Genomic DNA, 17539 nt, shown 5'->3' with positions numbered 1-17539 from the left:
TTTTCACTCAATAGGCCGTCTTGGGGATCTGTCCCCGCTAGTTATTACAGATCAATGTTATTCTAGTTACCCGTTCCTCTACTGATAGATGCTTAATTTGTAACCCACTTTTGCTATTACAGAAACCCCAGGCCACTCCTCCTTGGGTACACGGGCAAGTGTTTCTTGAGGGCAGATGATGTCAAGCAGAAATGTTCAGTCACAGGACACAGCCACTTTGAAGGGTGATTTGGCAAAGGGTAGTGGAGTGAAAACTGCATGTACCCTATGATCTAGAATTTTTACTTTTAATCAACTTTAATTAAAAAAAAGGGGGGGGGACTTCCCTGGTGGTCCGGTGGTTGAGACTCCGCGCTTCCACTGCAGGGGGTGCAGGATTGATCCCTGGTCAGAGAACTAGGATCCCGCATGCCGCGAGACAGGGCCCAAATAAATAAATAAATATTTAAAACAAAAACCCCCCAAAAAACAAAAAAACCCCAGGGAGCTCCCTGGTGGTCCAGTGGTTAGGACTCGCTGTGGCCTGGGTTCAATCCCTGGTCGGGGAACTAAGATCCTGGAAGCTGTGCGACGTGGCCAAAAAAACAAAAACAAAAAAGCAAACACAAAAATAACTCCACACAGCAACAGAACAAAAATACAAAGAGCCTTTTCTCTATAAAAACATCCATTACTTACAGAATTCAACATCCTCACCCAAATTAACCATGTAGACATTTCTGAACATAGCTGTGCTGTTTTATATTTTTTGAAAATTTCTTTCCGGGGAATTCCCTGGCGGTCAAGTGGTTGGGATTCTGCACTTCCACTGCAGGGGGCACAGGTTTGATCCCTGGTTGGGGAACTAAGATCCTGCAATCCACGCAGCGAGGCCAAAAAAAAAAAAAAAAAAAAAAATTTTTCCTGAAGATGTTTTGTTATAGTGGTATTCTAATTAGAGTGGCTCCTCCTCAATTTCCCCCCAAATTGGGCAGCTGTAAATATCTTGTGCCAACAGCCTTTAGTACTGGATTTTTTTCTCAAGAGCATTGTTAGACACATGGTGGGTGCAGTGTTACAGACCGTGGCTCCCGCACAGTCACGCCACCCCGGCCTTCAGGGCCGACGGCCACTCACTATGAACCCAACTTGGGCAAATCCCTTAACCTCAGTTTCCTGATTTTAAAAATGGGGATTGAAGTCCCTATTACAAAAAAATCAAACAAGATTTTGTACATGCAAACTGTACAACTATACAGTGTTTAAGAGTGGCTGTTATTTAAAAACTATTTCTTGTGAAAAACACGTTGATTCGTTCTCAAGCACTTAAGTATTTACTTTGTGCTCTTTCAGGCACAGAACTAGGCTGTGATCATTTACTCAGAACAGACTGCCTTTATTCTTTAAACATTAGTACAGGTTCTTCGCATATTCTGGATAAAAACAGTTTTATTGATCAATCATGTCTTCCCCCCTCACCCATTATATACTGATCCATTTTCCATTATAGTCTTATGGGTTTTTATTATAAATTTTATGTTATCAAACCCATTATTAATTTCATCATTGGTGTGATTTTAGTGTTCAATAATCTCAAAATTGGATCCTTTCCAGTTTTCTTTTAGCGTATCAGATTTTTTTTAAAAATGTACTTCCTTGACTCATGTGAGGTTTATTGTGATGCATTTTTCTCCAACTGCTATAGTTTATTGCCATAGCATTAATCATAATGGCTCCATTTTCCGTAATTTTGTTTCGTTCAATCTGTTATGTATTATTACATAACATACAAGAAGGGTTTGTATGTGTTTTAAGGTCTAATTCTATTTCTGCTTTGTTTCTCTGTCTTAAATCAGTATCACCTGTTAAGCCTGATGTGTGTTTTTTAGGTGTGATGGGGTAAGTCCCCCATTGTGACTACCTTTTTCTACAGTGTATTTCCGGCCTTGGTGCTAAGCCTGCTCAGCCTCCCTCCCACTCCCGCTAAGAGTCCCCCCAGCATCTTCTTGTAATCCCTATGGCTCCGTGGAGTAGGGTTTCAGGAAGTCCAGAGCCCTTCCCCTAATCTGCTCCTCCTCTGGTATGAGTGCTGTAGAGAAAAGGCATCTCTCTAAAGGCTGTTTTGAAGGTAAGATTCCAGTGGACAGGTTACCTGTTTTGCTGGAGATTATACTCACCCAGCCAGTATCAGGCCTTTTCTCTGCCAGCGTCCGAACATAATCCGGGCCCTGTGGTAAGTAGATTGAGGAATGAAGACAAGACGTGGTCTAGCCCACCCCCACCCCCCCACCGTTGGCCTGCTGAGAGGAGCCAGCGACGCCCCACACCTGCCTCGGGGCACCGCCGTGCAGGGCCAGGAACTTACTCGGAACGGATCCAAAAGCTGCTCTATCTGCCGGTCCTTTCTGCCGTTTTCCTCTTCTAAGCGCCGAAGCTTTGTTCTCATCAGATTCACGTTGCTTTTTTGCATGTGTAATGACTGAAGGAAAGAAGGACCACACACACACACACATCCCGGTGAAACACTGAGTTGGAGAGGTGTTTCACAAGCTGCCTGGTTCCCAATCAGGGTGTCGCGTGTGCAGTGGGTGAGGGAGGTCTGGACGTCACAGTGAAGGCTGGGCCGGGGAGTAAATACCCCATTAGGTGCAGGGCTACCCAGGCAACTAGGAACTCTGCCCCACACAATGCCAGCAGCACCCCTGCCACAGACAAATGCTGCTCCGCCAGTCGATACTGCCAGCAGCACTTCTGGAAGGTGCCCATGTGACACGCTCGCCTCCACGTCCGTGTGACAAAGCCCATGTTCTTCACACACCACATACCATCGTAGTCTTATGTCCATTTAAAATTCTTATCCTCAACTAAGGCTCAGCTGGTCGGAGCAGTGGTTCCCAAATGTATAACTGTGGATGAACTTTTCACCAGTCTGTGGTGAACTTAGAGGGAAGACTGTCAGTTTTTCATAAAACTAAGTTTGTTCAGTTTTTACCACTCTCCTGTATTTTTTTTTTTTTTCTTTTCTTTTTGCGGTATGCGGGCCTCTCACTGTTGTGGCCTCTCCCGTTGCGGAGCACAGGCTCCGGATGCGCAGGCCCAGCGGCCGTGGCTCACGGGCCCAGCCGCTCCGCGGCATATGGGATCCTCCCGGACCGGGGCACGAGCCCGTATCCCCTGCATCGGCAGGCGGACTCTCAACCACTGCGCCACCAGGGAGGCCCCACTCTCCTGTATTTTGAAATTATGCCCTTCCTATTATTTCGGACATATATAGTTCTTTTATGAAATGGTGATGGTAGGGTATTTTTAAAGTTTGTTTTCAACGTCCTCACTTGAAAAAGCTTTTCCCACGTTACCAAGGGCTTTCCCGCTTAAAGTCAACAGAGAACAGAGGGAAACACTACCTTCTTCAGCTCAATGATCTCGTCATACATGTCCTCCTTCTCTCTGTAGACAGGGGTCCCAGGAACATAACCTGCAGGGAGACACACAACCCTCTGAAAAGACTGTCTGCAAAGTAGAAGGAATTCTTGGCCATACCTTAAGGGAAACCTGGAGGTTAATGAAATTATCCTTTTTTTTTTTTACTTCTTTCCCCAGAAGTAAGGAAACCGAAACTGGTATTGATATAGAAAGAAGAAGCAAGGGAAAACTAAAAGATGTGAACACGGGGCTTAATTATAGTAAAAGGATTAACGGAGGGGGTCAAAAGGAGAAGTGCTGTCTTTAGATTTTAAACAGCAAACAGATAAAAAGACAAACAAAAACAAACGTGGTCATGTCATCGTGCAGATGACAGCACTCAGTCCGATGTCTAACGGTAGGTACAGTGTACACTGCTCTCTGCTTCCATGTGATCCCTAACGGGTCAGGACTCAAACACACCAGGCTGAAACAGTGCTGCCAGCTAGCAGTGTGGCAAGGTGACCACCCCTGGCACCAGGACAAGGTTCCTCTGTGCTTCCCACGGGGCCAGGGCCGACAAGCAAAGCAGTAAAGCTGAGAGAGGAAGCACGTGGGTAAGACCAGATAGGAAGACAGAAACATGAAAACCAACCGATTCTTTTTGGTGAGATCTGGGGGTTTTATTATCCTTGCAGTTTTCATTTCTGAGATTGTTTATACAACAAATTTAAATACAACTCTAAGTTTAGGGAGATAGGCACCACTGAAGCCCGGGACGATGTCTCTGTCCACATCGGGAAAGCCGCTTTCTAGGAGGGCAGGATGGACTTTCAGGGGTCACTGTCCTCAGGACACTCTGACTGAGGGAGCCCCAGATCTCACTTTGTCAGAGCACACCCACCAATCCCCATGCCCTTCCGCTCTGCTTTTCCTCAGTCGTGGCTGTGTCACCATCAACGTGCTCACAGTGGCTGGCAGAACGCCTGAGATTTGACCTCTGCATTCTTTCAGCTCCGGTCAAATAGTCAGGGGTGTTGGTGGCGGTGGGGGGGGGCGCGGTTGGTCCATGCACACTCCAAGGTGAGGTCTGATTTCAGGGCTGGGGTCAGACTTCCTGGTTTCAACGTGCATGGATTTAATATGACAGGTACAAGCAGAGACAACATAAGGCACTGCCTCTAATTATCAGTCTTCAGGGTTGAAGAAAGCTTAGGGAGACCAGTGGTGTGTGAGAAACGTCCAGCCACCGGCCCTCAAAATAAACAAAGCCCTGATGTGTGGCGTTTGCCCACTCCCGCGGTGTGCGTATCCCCGGCACACCCAATCTCAAGCTGCCGGTGTGACATGGGACAGCTCACATAACTCCTCAAGCCAGCAGGAGCAGCTCCAACACACGACTGCCCGCAGTGCCCAGACAAGCCAGGACCCAGGCGGCAAACGTCAGGAACCACACCACATGCTGCGTAAGAGACATGAGGCGCGATGTCTTTGAGAAGATCAAAACCAGTGCGGCTCAAACGAGTCGTATTAAACGCCCTATGCCAAGTCACCACCCGAGATTTCTAAGACGCTCCCCTTGAGCAGGAAGGGTTTCTCCCGGGCGACCACATACCTTGCTTTGTGCTTCCCAGACACAGCTTCTGGGGGGTTAAGGACATTCGGCTCCCGAGAGGCACGCTGCCCACTGTCCTCAGAGACCTCCAGGAGGCCACTTTCCTCGGCTTAGAGTGATAAGGTGACTCTAAAAAGCCAATGTGTGGTTTTAGAGGTGCAAAGTATCAATGCCCGCTCAACATATGTGCTTCAGAGAGACAAAAATGATAAAGCAAAAGATTCACAAGGGCATGACCACCCCAGAGGAACACATTCTGACAAAAATTAAAACTATAGTTATGATTTGTAGGTATACTTACGTTTGTTTTTTACTTTTTATTATAGGGAAATAACGGGACATTTATTTTAAAATATGAATCTAAAATTCTACCAATATTACAGTCCTTAATTTCCCATTCAATTTTTTCGGATGCGTATGTGTTTTTATACAGCTGCAGTCAGAGTGCACACACAATTTTGTATCCTTTATACTTAACACTGTAAGTATTTTTTCACGTTGCTGTCAATACATAGCGTGCAAGTAACAATATTTGGAACTTGATATGCAAAACGGCTAGAAGAAATGAGAAAAAAATTATATTTTTCCAGGGCATTTTTGATTTTGTCATCAAAACAACGGAAAGGTTTTAAAATTATATTTTAATCTGGAATCTTACCTCTAATTATGTGAAATAGAGATTATGCAAACTTATGCAAAACCAAGCTATTCATAAAACATGCTTATATTTCTTAAATACCAAAGAAATTTATATCTGTAGAAGGTCCTGGGATTCTAAATCTAATACATTTAATTTTTAAAATTTCTAAGATTTTTCCATGGCTTCAGAATTTATGGAAAATTTCCCATTATTGTTTAGGGTGAAGGAGTAAAGACACATTGGACCCTGAGGCATTTCCACTCATCCAGGACCACTGTGCTCCACTTCCAGGATACGTGGAAGGCCTTCCAAACTTTACACATGCATCTAAGTGCTCATTTATGAAGGTAAATTAGTGATCGGAAAACACCCACTAACGACATTTCCCTCCTAAATGTATGGGATTTATCGATAAGTAGTAAGGATTCCCAAACATGTACACCTATGGATAGAGCTGCGAAGGAAGAAGAAAAAAAGGCAGCAGGCGGTGGAAACCTGTCGGCGTGGAAGGACCGGAAACTGGCCGCCTCAGAGCACTGTGAGGCCCGAAAATCTCAGAGCGTGGGTAGCTGCAAACCCACGTGGCCCCGGACTGGGCAGTGAAGAGAACCACTTATGAAGTGAACGGGACAGGTTTGATTCCTTCTGTCACGGCCCGGAAATCAGACAGGCGCACACCTATTAAGGGAGTGTTAGGAGGGCAGGCTGGGGGTGTCCCAGGGAGGGGACACAGAGCGTCCTGTCGCAGTGTCCATGTTGGATGAGCAAGGTACCTGGGGTCAGCACTGGTGCGGGGACAGGCGTCAGGCATGGCCGGGGGAGAGCACGGTGGGGGGCGGGCAGGGCCAGAGCCACTGAGCCACAGAGCACACCTCTTAGCGGGTTTTAATGCTTTGGGGGTTCTGGCCATCCTAAATTACGTGAAACACAATTCTGACATTTATAGACATCGAGATAAAAGTAATTTGATTACTAGCATTTTCAACACTTGAAATGCTTGACGTCCAGCAAGAATAATGAGAGATGTCTCACATTTGCCTTAGGTGCTTTCTAGACAAGAAGGACTGAAACAAAATGGTCTGAAAAGAGAAGGTTTAAAACACAAACACCCATACTTTCACTTTATATCAATTCTCAATTTTCTCCACGGAAGGAGAGCCAGGACCTGCAAAATCCAGATCGCTAGATGGTTTGTTTCTAATGCTTGTATCTGTTTGTAATATAAAACATGCTTTCTTCTCTTTGCAGGAATTTATCTTTCTGATTATATTGTTCCTGAGCTAATATGAGAGTTCACTTGTATCCTCTGAGTGTGTCATATATAAGACAGTATGTTTCAAATACTTATGTATATAAGAAATGTAAGCATACACATACTGTACATACGCACATAGATATAAGTCAGCCAAGGCCACAGGCTCGTGGGCAGCGAAAGGAAGCCAGTCTAGGATTTGGTTTGTCACAGAGGCCTCGGGAAACATGAAATTCAGCATAGCACCCAGATGACCAGCTCTGTGTCTCGGGGAATAAACCCTGCGTTTTCTTCCCCTTGGCAGCGCTGGGAAGTGTGTGGCGACTTGAGAACGAGAACACGAAAGGCCGAGAGGCACGGTGCGTGTTGGGGGGGAGGAGGGGGGCTCAATGGGACAGTGACAGCTCAGGACCTCAGCCCGCGCTGGGCCTCCTCCCGCTGGGATGCCTGCGGGGGGCGGTGACCCCGGGAGTGAGCGCCTGAGGTCCCAACACGAAACGGGGCCAAGTGGCAGAAGGGTCGTGCCTCAGTGACCCTACGGGTTCAGAGGAGAAAGCGGTCCTGATCTTCCTCGCAGGACACTGGGGAAGGAGGGCTTCCAACCACCCTTTTCTGAGTTAAACTGTGGAAACTTGAGGGATGGGGGCCTGGTCATACTTACTCGGCGATGTAGGGGGAGGTCTGTGGAAACTCTTCCTTTTTGCTTTCTGAAAGGAAGAAGAAACGATGGAAAGCAGGTTGAGCCTTCTTGACCAGCCCAAGCGGTCCCAACCCGGAAGCGCCAGTGCGTTCAGAATGGGCGGGGCCGGTAGATTCACTGGCCAAAGCGGAGTGCAAGCAAAGGAGGGAACAGGACACAGGGAGGTGTCCCCGACACAGGAGCAGCAGCCCAGCCTGCGTCCAGCAGAGACGGAGGTGCGCGCACTCAGATCCGCCCTGAAGGTACCACCAGCGGTCCCCACGCCCCCCTGGAGCACGGGGCTGTGACTGTCCGCAGGGGGGACTCAGCAAGATGAAACCTGAGAGTGAGGCCGAGGGGAAGGTGCAGCAGGAGTGGCCCGCCTGGAACCCGGGGGCCCCTTCCATGCCTTTTTCCCCGATCTGCTTCACACCGGACAGAGAACCCCACTTACTTCCCTGCCAGCGGGAACACTGAAGTGCTCCGTGCAGGCTGACTTTCCCCCAGGAGATTGGTCCGGATCCCTCCTCCTCCCGGGAGCATCTTGGGCCCATGCCCCCAGTGGCGTGGAGGGAACACTCTTAGCTCTGCGGAGGTCCTGCGCCTCAGATGACAGGCCCAGGATGCTGCCCCTGGAGTCCCCGGAGCTGCGGTGGGGCGTGCTGGGGCCGCCTTCCCCCAGGGCTACGTGCTGCGGTTAGGCTAGAATTTTTTTTTTTTGCGGTACGCGGGCCTCTCCCTGTTGTGGCCTCTCCCGTCGAGGAGCACAGGCTCCGGACGCGCAGGCTCAGCGGCCATGGCTCACGGGCCCAGCCGCTCTGCGGCATGTTGGAACTTCCCGGACCGGGGCAGGAACCCGTGTCCCCTGCATCGGCAGGCGGACTCTCAACCACTGCGCCCCCAGGGAAGCCCTGGGCTAGAATTTATCTGCTGGGAGGCGAGCCCCTGCCAAGGTCTCCTTTCTCACACCTCAGCCTCCGACTGCATCACGGAGCTCTGCTTCCGCCCCCGCACCCCCGTTACGTGTCAGGACTGGGGGGCTGGGGGCGGGGGGAGTGCAGGCCCAAACCAGATGCAGGATAGGAACTTGTCATCAGCCTCAGAAGTACTCAGCTCACGACTCACTTCTGGGTAAAAGTTTTAAAATTATAATCTAAGTTATTCAAATCCACCAGAGGGCTTGGAGCTTTTCAAACTCGGAGCAGCATTTGGAATTTGTGACGGGGCGCTAAACACAGCATCTGTGGGAGGCTGCGTGGGGAAACCGGGGCAGGCACGCCTCCCCTCCCCCGAGAGCTCACCGTCTCTGAGTCAGAGTCGAAGGTTATTGCAGACAGGCTGTCATCCCCCTGGAGGAAGAGATGCAAACAGTGGAAGCTTCAGGCGCCAGCTTGGCTCCACAGTCACCCTGACAGAGTGGGAGCAGCCGGGCCCACCCATCCAACTCAGAGCTTCGGTCCACAACACCCACAGCAGGAGGAGCCAGTCTGTCCCGTCGCATCCGAAGCAACGGGTGGGGACACAGAACAAAACTCTGCCGGTGTGGATTGATTGCAAACAGGTATAAGGGCCTTTTCTGGGTAACAGAAGTGTTCTAAAACTCGATTGTGGTGGATTGCACAGCTCTGTAAATTTACTAAAAATAATTGAATTGTATACTTAAAATGGATGCATTTTATGGTATGTAAAGTATACTTCGATAAAGTGTTTTAAAAATCTCTGTAAAGATTTGCAAGAACAAGTAACAATGAGTAGCTCTGGAAAGGAAACATAGGTGCCTGGGGAACAGGAGAGGGAAGACACTTTATCATATACTCTTTTATATATTTTTAATTTTGTACCATGTATTATCAGTTTAAGAAATGAGAATAAACAAAACAAAAACTTACAAAAAACAAAACAAAACTCTACCGGCCCCACCCCTCTTGGTGGTCACAAACCACCGAGGTGGGATAGGGAGGGTGGGAGGGAGGGAGACGCAAGACGGAAGAGATATGGGGACATATGTATATGTATAACTGATTCACTTAGTTATACAGCAGAAACTAACACACCATTGTAAAGCAATTATACTCCAGTAAAGATGTTTAAAAAAAAAACCAAACAAACCAAAACTCTGCTGGCAGGGCTGCTCCAGGCCCGTCAGTCTAGCGATACCATCTCCACAGAATTGACAAATGCTTCTTTTTTTTTTTTTAATTTAATTGAAGTATAGTTGGTTTACAATACTGTGTTAGTTTCAGCTGTACAGCAGTGATTCAGTTACATATATACATATTTCAGATTCTTTTCATTATAGGCTATTACAAGATACTGAATATAGTTCCCTGAGCTACACAGTAAATCCTTGTTGTTTATTTTATATACAGTAATGTGTATCTGTTAATCCCATACTCCTAATTTATCCCTCCCCCAATGAACGGTTCTTGATAAAAGTATTTCATCTTTGTATCAAAGCACAAGGAACCTGTGACTGCGTCCTGGTGAGAACAAATCAAAGTCATTCACGTATCCATCAGTACACGAGTTATCTGGGCGTATAGAGGTTCCTACCTCCTGATTCCAGTGATCTGCCCTGGCCCAGGGAGTAAAATAAAATCTGTACTAACATCAGCTCTAGCATGTCAAGGAGAAAAGGGAACGTTCCCAAGAGAATGATGTGTCTGTGTTAACACACTTACTCAGGTTTAAACCCTACAAAGAGAGAAAGCAGAACAATTTCTAAAATCCCTTCGCCATACTGTACGGTTGACCTAAAATGCTGATACTGAAGTTAGGACTGAATGCCCCTATTATGAGCCAATAATGCCGTATCTGGGTGGCGGTGTAATTACGTTTCAGCGAGCTGTCCGGAGTGTAGCTGAGTCCATGCAGTGCTGTAGCGGGACTGGACTGCATTCTGGAAAGCACGTGTATCGTCTGCAAGGTTAACTATCAGTACATTAGCAACAGCTCTGCTGGCCGCTTGAACTTGTATTAAAAACGTACGGCCGCACAATCACACGGACGGGGGGCAGCTGTAACGGGGGGCACCCTTCCGGTGCGCACCTCGTAAACAAGGAGAGTCCAGCGTAAGGCTGCAGAGGGACTGGATTCGGGGGGCGAGGGGGAGGTAGTGCGTTCCAAACAAACAGACTCTTTAAAAAATCAGCCACTGAATTAGTTTTCTGATGTCATTAAACAGGTGACATTTTAAGGTATAAATAGCAAACGATACTTATAAAGTTTTCATTGAACCAAGCACCTATGTTTCCTTTCCAAGTATATGGAAATGATGTGCAAGACTGAGGCAGGGAAGGCAGGGAACTGGTATACATACGATGTAGGAGATCAGGGAAGCCAGTCAAAGCTCAGTCTTAGTCCCCTGGCATCACAAAGGACAGCCCGCCAACCATGAAGGTGCGTCGTTAACAACTGCATAGAAAAGTAGCAATACTTTCTTTTGTGAATACTTGTCACTATTCTTTGTTCTGAATAAAGTCTTGAAAACTTTTTAAGGACCTGCAGTTTCTACGAGGGAATGAGGTTACGTGTGTGGTGAACACAGCGAAGTGGTCTCTGTCTTCATAGGTGGGCTCACCCACACCATCGCTTCCCCCCCAGTCAGTCCCCCTCAAACTCTGCTACCCTCCATGCTGCCAGTCAGAAGGAACTAAACAAGCAAAATATAAGTATCTGAAATCATAGAACAGCCCAAGATCCACCCCTTCAGTCAGCAGCATGAAAGAGACCATACACAGTGTTTAAAAAAGAAACAAAAGAGCACGTTAACGGCCGAGTCATTCTTCCTTCTCCAAGTATGATCTGAGCTGCCACGCATTCCTACATGAGATCGCATTCAAGCACCGTGAGTCAGGAATCGCAGGGCGGTGATGCTGGTCACGCCCCTCACCCCTCTGCATCTCAGCTTCCTCGTCGACAGGGAGGACACATTCTACCAGGATTTTTAAAGCATTAAATATATACCAATTAAAACACTGGGGAAAAAAGACATAGTGTCCAGAAAGAGATGCAGGAACATACGGGGATTTAGTATATGGTAAAAGCGGCAAAGGAATGCATTCACCCAGGAGGCATCTTCCAGAACGGTGGGGTGAGGAGTGTGGAAGGCCCTCTCCTCAACGGACAACCCTTTAACAGAAGAAGCCACGAAACAATCAATCTTTTGCAGTTTCTGGAAACTGACCTGAAAGCACACAGCTATGGAGAAAAATTCATCCAAACAATCTACTAAGTCCAGGGAAGAACGTCAAGCGTCAGGGGCACCCCGCAGCTCCCCGTCTCCATCTGATAGAAAGGATTCCAGAGAGCTCTCCTCCAGGCAGGTGCAGTCAGCACAACAGGGGTGGTGGTGGATCCCCTGCCCCCAGCTCCCAGAAGTAGGGTGTAAGCTCTACCCCAGAGGCGGCAGGCTAAGACTTGCCCTGTGCTTGTAGGGCAGAGGGTCCATGCAGGGAGGGGCAGGCCCAGAAGGAGTGTCACTCCGGGGAAACACTGCGCTGTCCCTGCTGTGCAGTGGCCCAGAGGTCCTCCCCAAAGGGAGAGGCAGGACGACAGCTGTGCCGAGGGGACTGACTGTATTTGTACCAGAGAGTGGAGAACTGCACGCCTCCCTGATGCCATTGCCAAGTTGAAGACAAAGTGGGGAGCGATCCCGAGGCCCCCAACTCCACGGTCGCGCAGCAGAGAGCACACTGGCAGAGCAACCAGAAGGTGAAGAGGCCAGAGCGCCCTCCTGAGGTCACAGGCAGCCCCGAGGCTCAGGGAGGCTGCTGGCAAGCACTGGAGTGCTCCTGTCAGAGCAGGCTTGGGCCGCCGCAGACAGTCCCCACGCTGCACCCACATCGACCAAAGGGCGCGAGCCCTGGTGGTGCTGGGGCTCTGGCGCCACTGCTGAGCAAACCCTGGCTGAATGATAAACTACCCTGACCCAAGAGCAGACCCCAGGAGGCCAGGCTGCAAAGTACAATGACAGGCATCCCCGGAAGTCCAGAGAACCACACGCGTGTCCAAGGTTGCCCTCTCAGGAGAGACGGGAGAGGGAAAACCCATATGCGCTAGTTCCCCGTTGCACGTGGGCAAAAATGTAAACCCCTGAACTGTGACACACACACACACACCCCACTCAATGGTCAAGGGCAAAAATCTGACCGGCCCAGGGGGTGAAACCCAACCTCTGACCAACAAGTGGCTTCTGCTGACCCAAGGGTAACCCCTAGGTAGTTGGACTAAATGATTTAAACTAGAAAAAATCTGAGCAGGGAAACAGAGGCTGCACGGTGCAGGGAAATCGACTTCACACAGTTAGCTCAGCCAAGTCACTCGGCACATAAACCAACGACTGAGCAAACCACGTCAACCCCGTGGGGAGGAGTTGCTGTAATATATTATCTAAATGTCTAGTTTTCAACAAAAAATGATGAGACACACAGAGAAACAGGAAAGTGTGACCAATAAACAGGGGGAAAGAGCAGGCGATAGAAACTACTTCTGAAGGGCCCAGATGATGGACCTGGTGGACAAAGGCTTCTGAGCAGGGAGAGCCATAGAGCGGGGAACAGAGAATCTTACAAGTAGTAAACACCCTGTAAATGCTCTTATTATCTTGCTCTAGAAACTGTGAGCCCTTTTAGTAGTGTTGGCCCTTAAATCACCAGGGACCACGCCCAGGCTCCACTTCACCCCTGTGGCTCTGCCCTGGCCAGCGGGGCCTGCTCACGGCCACGGCACAGTGGGCTCCCTGGCACCGTGGTAAGTGCTCTGTGAAGTTCACAAGCAAGCCCAGAGGCGGCTGTGTTCCAAGGGACTCGGGGGATTGGACAGACTGGACAGTGCCTGTTCACAGGAGGTTCTTGCCTGGTTGAGAACAGACGTAAGCTCAGCAGAGAAACTGCCAGTTAGCCTGGGCCAAAGGCGGCGGGTCTCCTAAATGCCCGGAGAGCCCTGCCCCAGCCTCTTCCACAGACTGGGTTCCTGGAGCCCAAGGCACTGGGGCTCAGCTTGTCTTTGTGTCCTCAGAGGCCGGCATGTATAAGGGGCTTAACAAACGCTTCTATGTGCAAGAATGTTTACAGCAGCATTGTTTCTAACAGCACAAACGTGAAAACAAGAGAGTAAAAGTGGGCTGCCCTTGTGATGCAGTGGTTATGAATCTGCCTGCCAATGCACAGGACACGGGTTCGAGCCCTGGTCCAGGAAGATCCCACATGCCACGGAGCAACTAAGCCCGTGCGCCAAAACTACGAAGCCTGTGCTCTAGAGCCTGAGCTCAGCCACAAGAGAAGCCACCGGAATGACAGGCCCTCGCACCGCAAGGAAGAGTAGCCCCCGCTCGCCGCAACTAGAGAAAGCCCGCGCGCAGCAATGAAGACCCAACGCAGCCAAAAATAAATGTAAATGAAATAAATAAATTAAAAAAGAAAAAAGAGTAAAAGCAAGGAAATGGAGAGTTAAAATAGGGGTATCCTATTAGGTTAGCATTTTAATTTTTATTTTTAAAAAATATTATCTTGGGCCTCCCTGGTGGCGCAGTGGTTGAGAGTCCGCCTGCCGATGCAGGGGATACGGGTTCGTGCCCCCGTCTGGGAGGATCCCATATGCCGCGGAGTGGCTGGGCCCGTGAGCCATGGCCGCTGAGCCTGTGCATCCGGAGCCTGTGCTCCGCGACGGGAGAGGCCACAACAGTGAGAGGCCCGCGTACCGCAAAAAAAAAAAAAAAAAAAAAAAAAAAAAAAGAGAGAAGGTCCTGATAAATAAAAAATATTATCTTTCCATTTTTGCATGAGTAATAATTGTCGAGATTATTTATTTATTTATTTATTTAGGCCACGCCACATGGCAGGCGAGATCTTAGTTACCCCACCAGGGATCAAATCCGTGCCCGCTGCAGTGGAAGCACGGAGTCTTAACCACTGGACCGCCAGGGAATTCCCACGTTAGAGTTTCAAAAAAATTTTTTTTAATTGAAGTATAGTTGATTTACAGCATTGTGTTAGTTCCAGGTGTACAGTAAATTGATTCAGTTATATTAGACATATATTTTTTGAAATTCTTTTCCATTATAGGTTATTTACAAGATATTGAATATAGTTCCCTGTGCAATATGGTAAATCCTTGCTGTTTACATTCCATATATAAGTGAGATGATACAATATTTGTCTTTGATGTATTTCTTTTTTCTTTTTAATTGAAGTAGAGTTGACTTACAATGTTGTGTTAGTTTCAGGTGTACAGCAAAGTGATTCAGTTATATGTATATATATATAAAGTTAGAATTTTAAAAATCATGTTTTTGAAAATGTGTGGATATGGGAAGATGCTAGGAATAAATGAAATGGCAAAGGTTACAAAACAATATCAATATGATCTCAAGTTTTAAAAAGCATATGAAAACAAAGTGATGCATTGAAAAAAGGTCAGAAGGAAATACACCAAACATTAGCTGTGGTTTTCTGTAGGCAGTTAGATTATGGGTAATTGATTTTCTCTCCTGGGCATGAATAACCCAGTAATAACCCATACTGTGATTATAATCACAATATGAGAAGTTGAAGGAGCAGTAACTGGGGTCACGGTAGACGGGCAGGCCTTCCAGATGAGGCAGGGCTTGGTGCCTTGAGGGACACGTAGGAAACTTCAGCAGCTCCAGTGGTAGCAGCATTGAGCCCCTGCTTGGGGTGAGCTCTGTGCAGCCATGCAGGGTACCGCCACCTCTGAGAGAAGGAGGCAAAGTGAGCCAAGTTCCCTTTGTCTGGAGCCCTCCAAAGGCTTCCCACTGAGGCCCGAATAAATTCAAACTCCGTGCATGGCCTGAAAGGCTCTCCATGGTCAGGCCCATGGCTCCCTTCCATCCACACCCATGCCCTTGAGGAGATCCCAGCAAGCTTTCTTCCAGGCCCTGGAACCACTGCACTTTCTCACCCCAGGACCTTTGCACCTGCTGGTCCCACTGCTCTCTGATCTTTACCAGACTGCCTCCTTCTCATCAGTGACATCAGGACACTCCGACTTCTCAGAGTGGCTGTTCCTGGCACCCAGTCTAAAGCAGCCTCCCCAGTCCACCTCCGTCACATGGGCTGTTGTATTTTCTGCAGCGCACTTTCCGCTTTCTGACTTGATGGACATGATCTGTTTTTTACCTTGTTCTCCCCCACCCCACCCCACGCCACTGGAATGCAGTTCATTCATCCACAATAGTGTCTCCAGCAGATGGCTGGCGCGCCAGAAACACCAGGTAAACCAAGTCCCCCGCCCTGGAGGCACGGGGTGGGCGGACACTTACGCAGTGAGCTCTGTCACCCGGCGGGCCGCGGTCGCTGGCTTGGCACAGGCCCGGCTTCGCAGGCACCGAGCAGCGAGGGCGCAGTGTCCGGGAGGGCTTTCCGGAAGTGACGGCCAGTGCAAGGACGAGCGGGGGGCTAGAGGCGGCTGGAGGCTGGGCGAGGGGCGGCGACGCCCGGCCAGCCGCACGCGGGCCGGGGCCGGAGGCCCGCTCTTATGCGGTACCAATAATGGCAGCTGTCGCCGGCGATCGCCGGCCCTGCGCCCCCTTCCTCCAGCCCGCGCCCCGGCGAGGAGAGGCAGCCAGGGGACCTCCCCGCCCTCCGCGCTTACCGTCTCCGAGGCAGGCTCCCCAGTGCTCAGGGACATGGCGGCGGCGCTGCCCGATCGCCCCTAGGCGCTGCAGGTACGGCCGTCCGGTTCTGGGGCTCCGCCGACCGCCTGGCTGCCAGCAGCCTCCGGGCCTGCCCGCGAGCCCGCCGCGACCCCGCTGCCATGGCAACCGCGCGGGCCCCCGAGCCCCGGATGTGGCCGGCGCCCCGCGAGGCGGGCCGACCGTAAGCGTGTTCGGGGAGCCCCGGCGGGTCGACAGGCTACGCGCCCAGAGTGTGGGGCGGAGAGCGGGGCGGAGCTGGAACAGTCCAGCCGCCTCCGAGGCTGCAATGCGAGCCTGTTCACTAGTCAGCAGAGCCGGATATTAATATTTATTAGGTTAACGTTGAAAGGGACAAGGGGCTTCTGCGATGTCCACAGTCTGCCAGCTCTTCAGAAAACCATCTTCCTGATCTCGGTACCTTAGGCTCAAGGGTTCTGATGTAGCCACAGGACAATAAAAAATAAGAGTTCGCACTCACTGTATTCAGTGTGCATCATGAAGATCTTTAGGCGAGTTGGGCTGCAAAGTTTATCTAAATTATTAGCAAGTATAACCTGCCCTTTCTTTTCATACAGACCTCCAAGGGCATCTACTCTGTCCCCCTGCCCTGCTTTATTTTTCCAGCCCCCTGGCCTTTATGATCTACAAGAACTTCCCATGTCTAGCATGTAAGCTCTCTGGAGCAGGGCTGTGTTTTGTTCACGGCTGTATCTCTGTCCTTTGGAACAGGGTCTGGCACATAGCAGGTGCTCAATCAATAGGTATTTGGTGCCCGGCAAGTCATAACTTCTCTGTGCCTGTGTCCTCAAATATAAATTGGAGAAAAGCGTGTGGTGAGGATCAAATCAGTCAGTATCTCTAAACTGCTTAGTGCAGTTGCCGGTTCCAGAGTGAGCACAGTGTGACAGTGTTAGTACACTGTTATGAGGTGAACAAGTGAATGAGTCTCCACACAGGGTAGCGTGGTGTAGCAGGAGGAATGCCTGGCGGGTTATTACTGTTCGAATCCTAACACCACCAATTATTATGAGTCCATGGCCCTCGTTTCTTCAGTCTCCTCATCTGTACAACAAAGCGGGTGAGCCACACGGTGGTCGGACGCTGTCTCCCCACAAGCTGGTTAGTGCTCAGGAGCCCAGGTTTAGTAGTTTCACCATCGTCTCCTTGTCTGCAAAGTAGAAACAGTTTCAGGGCTTTTGTTGGCACTGAAGGAGAAAACACAGCTAAAATTCAGCATGGTGCCTGGCACATGGTTAGCACCTCAAAAAAACAAGCTACCAGATAACGCTTTGCCGCTGGTCCAATTACTTGAATGG

General features: G+C 49.3%; 1 protein-coding gene across 1 annotated transcript in view; it reads right to left on the bottom strand.

Annotated features, from left to right (window-relative positions):
* IQCE (IQ motif containing E) overlaps window positions 1-16330 on the bottom strand; it is a 38999-nt gene extending 22669 nt beyond the window's left edge. The window contains exons 1-7 of the mRNA XM_082644435.1: window positions 16181-16330; window positions 8869-8916; window positions 7550-7595; window positions 4997-5125; window positions 3384-3454; window positions 2345-2458; window positions 2157-2207 (exon numbers count right to left, since the gene is read on the bottom strand). Coding sequence (XP_082500561.1) covers window positions 2157-2207; window positions 2345-2458; window positions 3384-3454; window positions 4997-5125; window positions 7550-7595; window positions 8869-8916; window positions 16181-16216 — 495 coding nt within the window. The 5' untranslated portion in view covers window positions 16217-16330. The remainder of the gene's footprint in view (window positions 1-2156; window positions 2208-2344; window positions 2459-3383; window positions 3455-4996; window positions 5126-7549; window positions 7596-8868; window positions 8917-16180) is intronic.
* Between the last annotated feature and the right edge of the window lie 1209 nt (window positions 16331-17539).

This window comes from Mesoplodon mirus (assembly GCF_964341445.2).
Source record: "Mesoplodon mirus genome assembly, chromosome: 15".
Classification (NCBI taxonomy): domain Eukaryota; kingdom Metazoa; phylum Chordata; class Mammalia; order Artiodactyla; family Ziphiidae; genus Mesoplodon; species Mesoplodon mirus.
Note: the sequence above shows the minus strand (reverse complement) of the source record. Positions and strands in the feature narration are given on the sequence as shown.